This window comes from Calliopsis andreniformis, chromosome 2 (genome assembly GCF_051401765.1).
Source record: "Calliopsis andreniformis isolate RMS-2024a chromosome 2, iyCalAndr_principal, whole genome shotgun sequence".
Taxonomy (NCBI): domain Eukaryota; kingdom Metazoa; phylum Arthropoda; class Insecta; order Hymenoptera; family Andrenidae; genus Calliopsis; species Calliopsis andreniformis.
Window position 1 is genome coordinate 16,594,043 of NC_135063.1, and position 15,788 is coordinate 16,609,830.

The 15,788-nt window shown below is 46.6% G+C and overlaps 1 protein-coding gene across 1 annotated transcript in view; it reads right to left on the reverse strand.

The window, feature by feature from the left end:
* Positions 1-1,665: 1,665 nt before the first annotated feature.
* Positions 1,666-15,788, reverse strand: part of LOC143187772 (uncharacterized) — a 45,275-nt gene continuing 31,152 nt past the window's right edge. The window contains exons 2-4 of the mRNA XM_076391988.1: positions 9,877-10,753; positions 9,569-9,628; positions 1,666-1,956 (exon numbers count right to left, since the gene is read on the reverse strand). Coding sequence (XP_076248103.1) covers positions 1,763-1,956; positions 9,569-9,628; positions 9,877-10,753 — 1,131 coding nt within the window. The 3' untranslated portion in view covers positions 1,666-1,762. The remainder of the gene's footprint in view (positions 1,957-9,568; positions 9,629-9,876; positions 10,754-15,788) is intronic.

Consider the following 15,788-nt stretch of genomic DNA (forward strand, 5'->3'; position numbering starts at 1 on the left):
ACGATGGTCGCCGATCCGAATATTTCAAATCGAATATTATACAGATAATATTACACTAACTACATAGGTATCAGGTGTCTATCATCTTTTTTCTTTACACGTATACATACACACACAAGTGCATAGGTCTCTCAGCCGCAACGAATGCGACGCAACAGCTTTTCCATGATAGTACATATATTTAAGTGTACAATATAGATGTGTACGCGCGTATGCTCATATATACATACGTATGCACATACAGTATACGTATCTACATGAATTTGTACATAGGGCATCACGATGTGTCGATTCATCGCAACAAATTATCAACGCATTTTCAACGTTTTTTATCTTATGCTCTGAGAATATTTTTCAAAACCGTGGAGTGGATAGATAGCATCGATTCGCAAATTGTGTAAAAATTGCTTCGATAGGCTGCTAAATCGTTATACAACCGGAAGAGTCGTTAAGCAATCCGGCTGGACTGCCGAAAACTTTCAAATTGTGGACGCGAGTTGAATAAAAATGTCGACGCTTTTACTTATCGTGGAAATATTCGCTGACGAATATTACTAATCAAAAGATCAATTTTCTCATTCTTTATACTCACCACTTGGAATACTCCCTTAAGGCGCTATTATCATTCATAGTACTTGCATTTTTGCGTGCCTCGTAGAGATTCTCTAGCTCTACTCGAATAATTTCGTGTCTATTAAAATAGAAGCTATACGTGCAAGTATTCACACTGCTCCGAAGTATCCAGATCTATTCAATTTTTGTACACGGAAGTACTCAAAGAAAAACAACCCTCGAAAACAAAAAGTGCGATGCTGCAAGTACTCGGTGAGATGTCAGTGGTCCAGCCACTATTCCAGCGCTATTTGTAACAAATTGCAAGCTTGAGTGATTCACTTGGTATTCCAACGAAGTGGTCAAAAATCGAGATTAATTATATTGGGTCGATGCATAAGTTCCCGTCATATCACTTCTCCCTTTTTTCTCTACGGAATTCTTAATATTCATCGAAATATATTAGAAACAAAAACTGATTGTTTTATAGCACAAAAAGAAAGAAATTTTTGATGCGTAAAAAAAGGAAAAGTGACGCGGCACAAATTCATGCATTAATCCAATGTTTTCCTACGTTTCTTTTATCAGAACTTAGAGGAAAGAATGATATAAAGGGAGCTTTTTGAAAGAACGATAAGAAAGGGGCTGAGGAAAATTTGTGCAAGACCAATATGGCGACTTGTTGAGAGTTTCAGCCTTATTTCACTAAATAAAAACAAGGCTACTCCGTCATAAAGTTGTTAAATTATTTTTCTTCATCATTTCTAGGCTATATTCATTGAGTAGATAGTAGGAAAGACAAAGTTTCTTTATAGAAATTGAATTTTAATAAATTTTCAAAACTGATTTTGCACAAATCATTCTGAAAAAAAATGAATCGAAACCAAAAAGTTCTCCCTCTGTATCTTTTTTCCCTCTAATTATCACACCGATACTGATCCTCTAGCTCGTATCTTCCAAGAGCCACGAGAGCTCGCAGCTTCTCCGTAGCTCGAGGAGCCAAAGACCAACGTTTTCGACTGTCTAATATCAAACCTAGGATCTGTTCTCCTCAAGGGTCCTCGAATTTCCATTTCGAGTGAATTCAGAGGAGAACACGTTGTTCTCCGGTTCCCTGTTCGCCAGGTGGGCCAGAAAAAAGGTCCGTTGGGATCGGCGGTAAGGACTGGTCGCTCGTGATCGGAGAGCTCAACGAGTGGTTGCGCGATGGTCACTTGGCGTGCTGCTTCGGCAGATGTCGCTTCATGTGCAGGGCGAGGTGGTCGCTCCTCGCGAACGAACGCTCGCAGACGGCGCATTTGAAAGGCTTCGCGCCGGTGTGCTTCCGATAGTGGCGAGTCAATTCGTCGCTCCTCGCGAACCGCCATTCGCATTCTGGCCACTGACACTGGTACGGTTTCTCACCTGAAATTAAAACGGGAACAATGTATCGGCTCTCTTCTTACTTTCACTTAGAGGCGTAGTCGTGGGTGCAGGAAAGGGGCTCTAGGGATGCGATCGAGTTTGATGACCTTGATAACTCCGAAAAAAATGTTGTTTGTAGCACATTCGCCCTCTCTTATAACAGTGTGAACTGTACACTGTGTACAGTTTTCGCGGCAAGGAAATGTTAACTGGACTCTCGGGGGGGGCATATACATCTGGGGCCCCGTTGCATCTGTGGCGAAGCGGAGCAAGAGCAAGAGCAGCGAGAACGCGAACGGATTGCGCTAGAATACAGGTGAGCGTGTTGCGGCATGCGGGTACAGTTAAAGGTCACCGCGGCATCTCTTATAGCCTAAGGTTCTCCTCTGGTATATACCTATCAGCCAGTCGCAAAGAGCAGCGCTTTGTTCTCCAATAGGTACCTTTCCTAGGCCCAACTACCCACGAATCGCAACAGTGCAGCGTTTCGCTCCTCGCCGCTCTTCCTCCCTCGATACCCCAATTCGACCCACCAAAACTCTACTCTCCCTCTGCCACTTCGTGGCCCTCGTGCCTCGACCCCTGTTTCTTGGAAATCGCTGTTCCATCAAACCGTAGGGTTAGGTGGCGGGAGGTGATAAGTTATCACGAAAGCAGCGCGTGTTTCTCGCTGATGGATAATCTCGATAATAGGGATTCCTGGGGTCAAGATAGTGTCAGTGTTCCGTAATAGGTAGGGTTCTTGGAAAGTATGCTGCAACTTCTGTTAAGCGACCTCTGTTAGGAAGTGAATAGTTATAGGGGGAAGCTGTTAAGTAATTCAGTCCAGGGAAGGTTCTCTTGATGGGGTGAAGTATTCTAAAATTATCTATTGAAATAGTAGAGAGTCGAAGAAACAAGGAAACACGTTTTCCCTGAAAACAAGTATCGAGGAGATTGGGAACGCATCGAAACTCGGATAAATCTACGGAAATTCTGTGGAGGCTTAGCAAAGGCGTGCATGCATCGGGGAAACAGCGAGAGAGAAGACTCGATAGCTGAGAAATACGCCCACGCATGCCGGTGACTCGTTCTCCTCTACGAAACGGCTCTCACTCGCCATCCTTCTCTGTCTTTCTTTCTGTCTCGCTATGGAGACGACCCTAACCGGTCTTAGCCACACGCACGACTCCCATACAATCGGTATTACCACCACCCAGCGGTGTCCATTCACGGTATTGCTCGTTCATGAGAATTCTGCGGAGATTTCTTCGGAGACGGTGGAGAAAAGGAGCAACTCGAGACAGCTTTCGGTAATAGCCCCTCTTCTTCTCCGCCAACAGCTACCCCTGTCGCGTGCCTCCTTCGTCCGTAGTTCCTTTGTTCGCGCGTCAACTCCGCGCCTCAGATTTATGGCAATTGATTTATCGTAAGCGTTCCCCGAACGTTCCCCGAACGTTCCTCCGCAACGAATACGAGGGTACAGTCGTCGGTTCTTGATCGTGAGCTACCTAGTCCTTTTTCAAACCATCTTCACGCTTTTATCTTGTCGAGCCTCCTAAGACAGAGCTCTTTCCTCACTTTATTTTAATATACACTCGACAATAATTAGAAGATCATCCATAAAATCGCCAACATTTAGGAAACTTTCTGTTACATTACATAAAGATTTTGAAAAAAGATCGAATTTTTAACTCTAAAATCTCTTAACAATTTAGAGCACAGTATTTTAGAAAAGTTATCTTTTCGATCATATTTCTTAATTATTCAAAATTCGGCGCGATTGTATTCCATTTTCCGTCGTTTCGTGCATAGTACGTAGGACGCAAGCGCAGATTCATCCGTGAGCCGTGCGCGTGCGTGGCGCGCTTACTTAGGGGTTTAAACGAAATACCAAGTGTCAGGAAAGCTTTTCTGCTTCGTGATCGGAATGGAAGGCTGTCGAGCGACCGTCGCAACACGCAAACCGATCGTGGTAAAAATAGAAAGGCGGTTTCGCTCGTGCCGTCATCTAATTGGCGGGTATTAAGTCATTCGACGTGTAATTCTGGGATCGTGTCAACGTCTGGATCCAGTTTTTCGCGCTTCCACTAGCTTGCTTGAATTTGCCGCCAATTCTCTTTTTCCTCGAGCTCTCCAGCTTTTTCCCACTGGCGTTCGACAAGCGCCGTTTCCGTCGACGGAGTTTCTGCTTTTTGCGATTCGCTACAGCGACAAATCGTTCGTCACCGCTGCTGTCATCGTTGCGTTCATCGCGTGCTGTAACTTGTTACACGCCGCGACGAATGTAGCGAACAATGCAAATGAGAAAGTTATGAACAGTGAGCCGGTAAATTTCCGCTTTACGCGTTTTCCGAGGCGACTGCTATTTTTGTCCTTTTGCTGTGCATGGCGTTTGCATAGTGTCAGAATGTCAGCCTGTCATTATTCTTCCCGCGATGAGCGCTGAATGAGCAACCATTATCGCTTTCCCTTTACGTCAAATCTTTTCTTGGTTTTTACCCTGGCAATAGTGGGCCTTGAGTCGTCGCGCAGAAGCTTCAAAGGGGATTCTTCGTGTTCACAGTTCTTCTCATATATTTAGACCGAAGAAGTTATTTTTTCGAGAGTGTTTTACTCTATTCGAGTATTTGAAACTTCTCAAACACTATCTAGGTGTAACCTTCTCCATGTCTTCTAATCGATTCCAAGTTTACGATCGCAATTGAGTTGACCTGAGTGATCGAGCTCGAAGGAGCGATATTTTTCTCGAAACTGATACAGAAGTAGTGCGATCGCGTGTCTCAGTTCTGGTCAACCCGTCGACGACTTTCGATCAAATTGTCAGAATCGACGTGGTCTCTGCAACGCACGGGACGAGTTTTTACGAGGTCGATAACGTTCCAGGTGGCGCGTATCGCTGAATCGTGCGCGCCTCTTGGCTCGACGACGCCTACGAGCCTCAACGCGTCCCCGTTAATTTCGGATCACTTTCACCACGGCACTGTGTGTGCCGCCGTATACAACGTTTGCTTTTCGAATTGCTCCCATCGTCCTAGCCCTATTTTCCCCTCATTTCAATACTTTTCTCTTCTTATTTCTTAACGATTGTCTTAGGGATCAGAATTGTCCAAGCCTCTGAGAAATGGCACTAAATTCAACAAGAGGCCAAGGACCATCTCCCTCAGGCGACTCTCAAGGATTCCTAAGTAATGATTGCCCTTCCAGTAGGCGCGGATAGAAGCTTACATCACCGGCGCAGGTGCGTGACAGGATGCATATTAAAAATCCATTTATCTAGCGCGATAAATAACTCGAACAGTCTAGTAAAGTAAGGATACGCGCAGAAGTGGCGTCTGACAAGTGTCCACGCCTATTGGGAGGTTGACCCCATCTTTATACTCATTTAGGCATCCTCCACTTGTACTTATCAGTAGAATACTTTCTTCTTTAATGACTTACAACTTGTTATAGTCCTCAGTAGATGAGCAGTCAAACGTCATTTGACTGACTTCTTTTTTTCAATAAGTTAGAACGAGGTAATAACAAGCTACGAAGAGCATTTGAAAAACTTTTCTTTAGAAAATGTGCATGAAGTTATACGCACAACAGCCCTCCACAGGCAACCCCCAATTATTAATCCTATTTTGAAGAAAAATTATAAAACGATCCAACGAAAGAGCCGATAGACTAGTCCTCCGATTCTCTCACGCAGAGAGGCCACGCTAGAAAGATGCCGAAGTTGCAAGTGTGGATGAAAGAGGAATGTTGCTCGACTCGCGTTCGCGTCCGCGTCCACGTCCGCGTCCGCGCGCACCACACCGTGAGACTTCTCCTCGCTTACGTGCCAATCGTTTACCTGTGTGCGAGTCCACGTTCCGTTGCGTGTTCCTCCCATGACGCGAGAGAGATTCTGACCTCCTGCGAATGCACGCCTCGGCACGCGTTTAGATTCGTCGGTGCATCGACACCGTTCGAGAATCGCGATTCTAACACACTTTTTCCGTCGACCCACTCGACTGCGACTCGCGAGCCGTTAAGCTGGCCAGCTTTTCGAACGGAAAGAAAAGAGAAAAAGCTGCTTTGATTTCGTTAAATCTTCGATCGAGTTAATCCTTTGGTGGTTAGTAGGACATATCGCGCATTCTGATTCTTTCATTTTCCTAATTTCATATACTTTCGCGAGGTGTTAGAGGAAACTTATCACGAGATTACCTACACCTTGCACAAATTTCATTAATACACCGGTGATATCTCTGTGTTTGGTGAGAGTAGACACGGAGATGGGATTTATAAAGAGTAAATACCGAACTCGTTTCTAGTTAATTAATCTCTTAACGATGATAGTCACGAGCACAACCAGAGATACAGCGAAAGTATCTCTAGATCCTTAGAACTGCAGAGACCATGTCACAAACATGCACAGAATATAATACAGAACAAATAGACAGAAAATTTCGGACGGCGCAATCGAAAATACTTTGCTAGTGATAGAGAGGCGAATTTCTTGAAATATCTAATTGAAATGAAAGAGTACTTCGATGACCTGTCTTTGACGCGTCAGGACAAGTCCTGACCCACTCCATTCAATTTCAAACCCGGAATTTCGCAACTCCATGACACGGGAATCTGCGGCGAGAAGCGAAGTGAATCGTGCAACGTCGTCGGTGAAAAGTTCGAAAGTTGAATAGGCGCCTGGACAGCGAGCATTGTTTCGAATGGTACTCGGCGCGTTTCAGCCCACGTACGGCTCGTCTTTCAAGGGTTTCTCAGACCCTGCGGTATACCAAGACGCCTTGCAACGTAACGAGAATCCTTGCTCGCTTCGTTCGCGATACGTCCACGCTAATGTACGACTTGCTTCGACGTTCCTCGTTAGCAAATTTCAAATTTCCCGCGTTCACGTTCGCACACTGTGCACAAGCTAATACAACTTCCGACGAGCACAGGGCACGCAGACTTCTATACAATCAGCAGTTCTATATAATAAGCAGTGCTCCAATTTGAATCTCCTCTCACCCCGTCAAATATCAAAGGTTATATTTGTTATACCGTGTATAGAAGTCTGTGGCGGGACGTGTAACAACAAGCACGGACGAGCCTATTCGACGAGTAGAATAACGTGTTTTTCGCGAGAGGAATAGTAAACGCGCCTCGATATCCCCTGGTTAATCGAGAATCGATGGTCGTTCCATCACCGTCGAAGGAGTCCTCGAATATAGACGTTCCACCTTGGACGCCGTGTATAATTTACGAGCGATCGACCGATATTTTTCCTCTGGACGCAGGGTCAGGTTGGGTCAGGCAGAACGAGAGGTGCGTGGACGCGCACGCTATGTTGGTGCATGGCGAAGAAGAAGAACGGCGTAAGAGGCTCGCTTTGTTGCGGGGCGGGTCGGTTTCGTTCCGTTCGTGTTGGTCCGGTTCATTCAAGAGGAGCGCCACGTGCCCGAGGCTCTCAACTCGCTAACTACACCGCTGACTTTGCAATGCCATTCGAAAACCAGTCGCGTTCGGGCCATTTCATGTGAAATCGTACATTCGACACCTGGAGTAACGATTCTGTTTCACGTTCGGTGCTACCGCTGGGGATTCAAGGGACAACATTACACATTTTTAAATAATCTCTGAACCTCATTATGAATTATATCTGAACCTCAGAGGCAAAATGTATTAAGTTGTGCAGAAAACAAATGGACTTGTCTTTGAAGCAAAAATAATTAGGATCGAGAGTTATGACATTTTCTAATCTTTTCGTGTATATTTCAGTGTATATTTCTTAAACACGATAACGAAAAATATTTTCCACCCCCATAAAAAGTTATCCTTTCAGCCATGCTCGAGTATTTCAGGAGCAGCGTCAACTCGATCGCGAAGCGTTTGCAGGCGTTTGTCGAGACTCGCTAATGTAGATCGGTTTTCATCCACAGTCGCGGCGCAGAAGCACGTCCGACGCGGCGAGGCGCGGTCACGGGTTACCGCAAAACCTCCAGGTATCAATTCGAAAGTGGTACATCGCACTTAAGATGCCTCTGGCTGGCATTCCTCGAGAGGCTGCCGAGTGGGCACGCGTGCAACGCTGAGCGTATCTCGTTCTTCTCCAGTCGAGGCGTATGCGTTTCTGTGCGACCGTCCGCTTCGCGTCTGTTCCTTGGTGAACGTTTCCCCTTAGATCTCCGCGAGCTGCAAGTAGGTATTCGCGGGTATTCGTCCCCAGAATCCGTGGTTTCGACCACTTCAAAGTGAATTCAGTAAATGCTAGTAATAGATAGGAATAGAAATACTAAACTTAACGTGGTCCTATTACTATCAGAGTGGCAAAATTATATTATTTTCCTTAACTCACTCAGTGGTACTGCAAGTGTGTGTCTCGCAAGATGTTCTCGCGGGATACGAATAATGCCTATTAAGCAATAGAAAATACTACGCACAAGAAAAACTGTGAAAACCTTATGCGAAGGTACTCGAGTAATTAAGGCTTCAAGCTCATTTATTCTCAACTGTACCCTCGTGGAAGGTTTGCGAGGACGCATCCTGAATGGACCGATTCAACGCGCATCGATGCACACCCATGCACCTCTTTGCTCTTTTTCTCCCGCGTTGCGCTTCTACCCGGCGCGCGTGCTCATTCACTAGCGGCAAATACCCGGCGCGACGCAACGGGAACCCTCGCCCATCCCTCTACAATCCTCGTTCGTGCACGGAGGAGGCGTTTTCGTAACTTCGTGCCCTAACGACCCGCGTGTCGTTAGCCTGGAACGCCATTTCCCTGGAATCTCTTCGTTTACCGAATTGCGAAATTGCACCCTAATTTACGCGATAATAACTCTTCCTAGATTTCCCACATTTCACTCGCGAAGGATCTAGTCGAGGTAGATCTCTGGCGAATGTAGAGAATTAACTGACTTCACGTTTGTTCGCAGACTTTTTTTAGAGTTCTTTATCGTTGAGGAAACTCCTCAAGTTCGCGTGAAATGTGTCTGACTTGAGACATATTCTACTCACTTTGTTGTGTCTGACCTGGCTAGTGAACGATGACCGTAGTCATCGTAAGTGAATAAGTAAGTTTCCGCAACAATTAACAACTTTGAATCGAAGCCATAAACGCAATTTTCTCCTATTTTATGATGCAGTTTCACCTAGCGTTACCGATACCTTGCCGTTTTACTATAATGGCCATATGTGCCCATCGAGTATACTTCTCGTGGTTCGGTGGCATCCCAAGTGCCACCTTGCCAGCAACGCACACTAGATTACGGCATGTGGGTCGCTAGCTCCAGTCCACGAAGCGGAGAGTCGCATACCACGCTTCGCGCGTTCCTTGTACGTTTACATATGATAGAGGCTCCTTTGCGCGACACCGCGCTCGTGCACAGGTACACGCATACACAGGGAAACTCTTTCTGCAGAGAGACAGAGAGGGAGGCAAGAAGGTTAAACGGAGAAAGAGCGCGGAGAGAAGGAGAGGCTGCGGGAACCGCGCCCTGCCCACGCCGAGTGTTCGACCTCGCGCTTTCAAACGCTTCGTCTCGCTTCGTAGATGAGCTACATACCTAATTACCTCGGCCGTTCCTTCTTCCCTGCCTCCCGTTTACCTCTACACCGCTTTCGACCGGCTACAATCTCGGACATTCGCCGAATGAAATCGACTCACCTGTATGTATTCGCTGGTGCGCCTTCAGGTGCGAACTCTTCGTGTAGACCTTTGTACAACCTGCAAAACGAACGATTCTTATCGCAAATGCGCGCCGTTGGTCTGATGGATAGGAGCTAGTCGTACCAGACCGTGCCTCCTTCGCAGACGGATTTATTGGAATAGGATTTTCTCGCTGTGATTTCGTGAGTATAGGGTGGAAGAGGAATATTCTTCTTTGAGAATAATGGATAGTTTAGAGAAGGGAATAAAGAGTGAGCAACGATCTGACAGCTTACGAGCCCTATTCTCCAATTCGCAATCCTCACCTATGAAATCACAGTGATGGACTCGCCTCTTCTCCAGCTCCGGATTGTTCCGTCTATTAAATTTGGTGTTAATCGATGAGGGTTGAATCCTATGAGGTGGGTTCATGATTGGTGGCTGTGGGTACGGCGGTGGCGGGGTCCGCCTGGGTGGTGCGCCAATTGGTGAGCCGGGGTCAGAGATCGGTGGCGTCAAGGGTGAAATATACATCAACCTGGTCATCGATCCATAAAGGGGAGATGTAGCACTGCCCCCCACCTGGTTCCCTCCATGGTGATTCGACGTCGAGTCGTTGTTATTATTCCCCACACTACTACTATTACTATTATTATTATTGTTGTTGTTGTTCGTGGCACTATTGTTGTTGTTGTTATTATTAGCCGAGGGGAAGGTCTTAAAAGCAGCAGCCGTTCGATGATGAACGACCTGCAGACCATTCGGAGGGTTCGAGTGGCCATTTGCAAACGTCTGCACAGGATTCGAGCTAGGTCCCTCGAGGAGGTGGAGGGTGGGGGGCGGGGGCAGCGGCTCCGTTTTGATCTCGACGGGCGACAGGACCGGCGACGTCACGTCGTCCGTCTCCATCTTGACGTGAGACTGTGAGCCCAGCATGTCCGCGTTCTCTGGGTCCAGCTTTTGGATGCTCGACGTGATGTCCTCCCAAAGGGGCGGCCTGAGGAACACGTCGTCGTCGGTCCCCGCCGGCTGACTCCTCGACGAGACGAAGCTCGGCTGAGGTCGGCACACGGGTCCACCGACCTCGAAGAAATCCTCCATATGCACCGAAGGCTCCCTTGCCTCCTTCTCTGGGTCATCTTCGTCTAGCTTCTGCAGCCGATCGAGGTCCTGTCTGCACAGCAGCGTGTCCAGGTCCGACGTCTGCTGAAAACGAAGACAGCAGGTTTACAACATTTTTTTCTTTTACTTCAAATCTGCTTACGATATACTCCTTATCGTAGGGTAATAAGTAACTTTTAGGTCTAGGAATCGTTTTCGAGATGAAAAACTGTTGCGAGGAAAACTTTGCACAACTAAATCCCATCGTCCGAAGCGAATGTTGAAAAGGCTATCAAAGAGAAAGGAACCATCGACCGATACCTGAGATAGCCGGAGTAGGTTAAGCAAGCGAGGACGGGTAAACGAGCGACTGAAGCGAGTGACTTGCGATATGGTGATTCGGGAAAGGGCACACAGCGCGTTGTGTTCTCGGTTAATATGCAATGAAACGCATCGAGGGCTGTGCAGCATGAGGTCCCTTCTACACCCTACGTCCTCGCGGGCCGAACCTACGTGAAGGTGCGCGCGAAGGGAAGGAGAGCAAAGCGAGGAGGGGAGAGAGCCGATGCAGCGTCATTCCTGGCATGATTTGTACACGCGCAACACCGCCCTCGTCTGCTCGTGCCACGCTCTCGACTACTATCTCGACGAGCGCCCCGACCGACCCAGGCCTCTGAGCCACAACAACATTCGTAAATATTTTAATGCGCCCCGATACAACCGACATCACGCCCCCTTCAGGCTCCCCGCTCGACACGCTCGACTAACGTCCCTGTGGTTCTTCTTTTGAGATACCGTTGGTTGGGTCGACGACTTTCGAAAGTGCCCCTAAGATTACCAACTCCGTTCTGAGAAACAGAATTCAGAAAAAGAGACTTTGAAAATTCAGGTTAAAAGTTGCAAAAGTTTCAAATCGTTCGCGTGATGGGAACGCAAGAAATAATAGAAATATGAACTACATATTGCTGAATACATCTGAAGTAGCGAAAACGAAGCAAGAAACTCAGAAACAGCACTTGCTGGTATCATAATGAAGAACTTGTTCATCGTGGAAGTTCCACAAACGTACATTCTCGCTTGCCGAAGGAAAACGTGGTTTCAAAGTGTAATCGATACTCCCTCGATCATTGTTATTTATTAACTCCCACTCATAACGAAGGTGGAGGAGCGAAATTTTCCATCGGCAGACGGAAATGAGTCGCGAGAGCAACGCTGAAGGAGTCCCGTCGGAAATTTTCGAACGATTCGGGCTCGGCGTCCACGTCGAGCCTCATAGCGATTTATGAATTATTTACACAATGAATTATTCATCGTCGGAAGATTGGTGTACTCGCGACACTCGATCGTACCTGATATGCAATTTGAAAAGGAGTTTGTAGCGAAGCACGACGAGCTCGCGCGAAAGAGCGCGCCAAACATTATATTTAAATGGCGAATCGTCTCGAACAGGATGGACGCGACCCTTTCTCGATCAAATAACAAACGACCATCGCGAATTGCCGCCTTCGGATACGGGCAGGTCTGATAAGAAAATCGGGAAACATGTTCGATCATTTTTTTCTCTTTGAGACGTCTACTGATAAAAACCTAAACTAAATAACTAAATTACATATGAAGAAGGATCCAGGCGCCTCAGCCAAAGGCGACCACGATCCACATCCTGGGATCCCCTCGAAAACCTATACCCATTCTTCCTCTGTCCCACCTCGACTCCGATCGAGCGTGTCTCTCGATTCGCGTTGCAATAATAATAGTGCGGGGCGCGAGCAAAAGTTGGTCCATCCGGCTATTAATGCTTGTAATCATAGAGGCAGCCTGGCTCGGTGTTAATAACGCGTTTCCGAATCTGTCAGACCGAGAACGGACACCCACGCCGCCGATGGATAGTTGCGTCGTCATCCTAACCGTCGTGCGCAGCATGAAAAACCGTCCTGGCCGCGTCGCCTTCTGCTCTCGCCTTCTGCTCTCGCCTTCTGCTCTCGCCTTGCGCCGTCTCGCATTTTTTTTCGTTCGGATCGATCGACGTGACTTCTGACAAAGAAACGCGTGCGCACGCTACGTTCTCGTTTACACGAACCTCGCGATAAATTCCTCCTCGTGTGTGAAAACCTCGCGTGGCCTTTACTCCAAGGTGATGGGAAAAATTCAGGAGACACTGAGTGATCGCGATTATTACTTGACTGCGGACTTTTATGCAAATATATTAACTGTTCAGGGTGGTTCAAATCATTCTATCTTTCCTAGTGACCTGTGAGTTTACAGTAAAAAAATACTGAAAAACGTATATCTCGATGAGTATCAGAAGAATATAGCGCACAAGAAGGGTAAAAAACAGTTTTCTTCGAATGCTAACTAGCACATCGACTATCTACCACGCAATAGCGACCAGAGAAATGGCGCGGCGCGGCGCGGCGTCAAGCGTTCTCCGCGGCTCGCCTCGTATATCATAATTATCGAAAGCGAGTCATCGGATGAATTCAACAGTGATATAGCGACAGCTTTATCGTTCGGTCTATTTATCGGGTCCCGGGCTAAATGGGACAGGGGAGATGGATGAAAAGCCATGACAAGGAAAGCAGCCATACTGTTCGCGGTAACGAAGCGTAGCGCGCAGAAGCGAGCTCGCCGAATCAATCTGGCGAGGCCACACCCTCTGACCCGAGGCCGTATTATCACGATAAATGCGCGAGGAAATGTCAGCTAGCAAACGTCAGCCATTTTCGCGAATAGCTTTGCAATTGGGATCGATCGAACTTCCGAAATAATTCAGGGAATTTTCTTTTTAATTCGTTCGAATCTTCGTGGTCTTCAACCATCTTTTTAATCATCTTCACATTACAAAACAGCATCCGTCTAATCAGCGAGGATTTAGTTGCTTCAAATCAACATTCATCGATCATCCCTCGCTGTTTTTAGCATTGTTGAAGTTTTAAGGTAGCTCTTGTCCAAGGATCGACGAGGCTCGCGATCGTTTGGGGAAAGACATGCGTCACCGCGACAGGAGAAGGAGGAGTACAAAGTTATACGAAAATAATGGTGACTATACACAACAGTGTCGTCCCGTGCGCGGCAAGCCGGTAATTTACTTAAATGATGGCGCGAGATGGGCAACGCCTGTGGCCCGAACCAACTGGCCTACGGAGAAAAGGAAGAACTCGAGGAAGGAGAAGAAGAAGAAGAAGAAGAAGAAGAAGAAAGTTTCGAGACGAAGGCGTAAAGAAAGAAACGGAGGAGGCGTGGCACAATCAAGGATTAAGTTCAGACGCAAATTCGGGCCGCGATTTATGTCTCGGTACGTTTCTTGGAATGTTGCTGCGACCACTGCGCTGGATCGCTTAGAAATACCAGAAATCGTTTCTAGGGTCTTCATTAACGTTTCGAATGACAACACGAGACTAGAGATGCTACAAATTCTTTACAACGTGTATGAAGATTCCGAATTTTTAATTTACCTTTTCGATCATTTCACGAACTTCTCTTATCGTAATAATCTTTTAGGATTTCAAGATTCAAGACTTGAAGATTTCATAGCTTGAAGAAATTTCTAAATTTCTAAATTTCTAAATCCTAAGATTTCCACTTATATCGAGAAAAACATTCTTCTTGTTGTGATCGGTCTGAATAAGCCGTCGACTAGCCACAAACGACGCATTACTGTCTTCCTTTACGACCTTACGCTCCACGAATCCTTTGTCTCTCGCTCGAAGCGAATTCTCTTTCGCGCTTGTTCGAAGAACCATTCAGGGGTTACGAAATAGATAGTTATTCGATATATAGTATATAGGTCATCGATCGGAATACCGTAGCTGTTTTAACCACGCTCCTGCACTCCCGGATCGTGAACTCCGTGACATGTTTCCAAAGGTTGACTTCCCTTGGCAGGATGTCGATCAAAGGCGGACCTTTTCACATGGCTAATTAATAATCGTGACTTCGTTATGCTAATTAAAGCTAGAAAAAAGGGTAGGTAATATTTCATGAGTAGATCAGGATCAGATAGTCGAAAAGTTGAAGCTTGAAACGTTTGAGAATAGATGAGAATCAATGAGAATAGATCTGGATTAAGAGCTTAACTGGAATTTTGAAAAAATGCTGACATAGTTCGTTTGGTCTTATAGCCACAGAGATATCCGTCGCGTCGGTCAGAAAAGACGAGATCTTCGAGAGCAAGTCTTGTCGTGTCGGTGTGGCGAGCAATTGAGACGTAGGTTCGAGAAGCGAGACATCGAGAAGATACCGAAAACGATGCGTCTCGACGCGTTCCGTCTCGGAACAGCCTCTGCTCCAAGCCCTTTCCCTCTTCTGTTCTCCTCTCCTCTGTTCGTTCCTCTTGTCCGGTGTTCGAGGGGGCTGTACTGCCGCGGACACGTAGATTCTATCTCGCCATTCAGCCGCCTAGGTAATAAAACTCTTGCGTCCATTATTTACTTGCATTATCGTTACTTTACGCCCACGCGGACGCGCCACGTATTTATGGCGAAATTATTCAGCATTATTTCGCGGATATGAACAAGATGGGAGATACGGCCCACCGATAGATGTATAATTCGCGAAACCCTTCTTAACGACGAGAGAGAGAGAGTGAGAGGAAGCGCGTGTCCACTGAACGTGATGTGAAAATGATCCAGACGCCTCTGGGTCGCGAAATCTCTGTGATCAAGGGCTCTGTTTGCTCTGTCTACCTCGAGTACACTGCCTATGGAGAAGTGATCCGACTGTTGATTCTGAGTTTTAGGTAAATGCTTCTTTAGAAGATTTCAGGTGAATCGGGAAGCGAAGTGACTCTCGTTACGAGCTCATCTGCTTATACGTACTTATAGTAGAACCTTGGTTAACAAGGCCTCGATCGTTCGAGATATAGAAGCTGAAGTGATATGAACCACAAATAATCAGACATAGGTATTCGATTATCAGAAAAATCTGTCAACCAACAGCCTTCGAACCGCCACCAGCTAGCAATTTTCAACGAGCAAACAGGTTGTGATCCAAGACTACGCAGGAATATTTTCAAAGGCACGTTTTCATGTTACCCCATGGAAAATAATCCATGGTTCGCCGGTTGGGAAAGAGCAGAAGGGGAGGCCGAGGATCCATAGGAGAGCCAGCGCGAGGGAACGAATTACTTTCCACGAGAGTA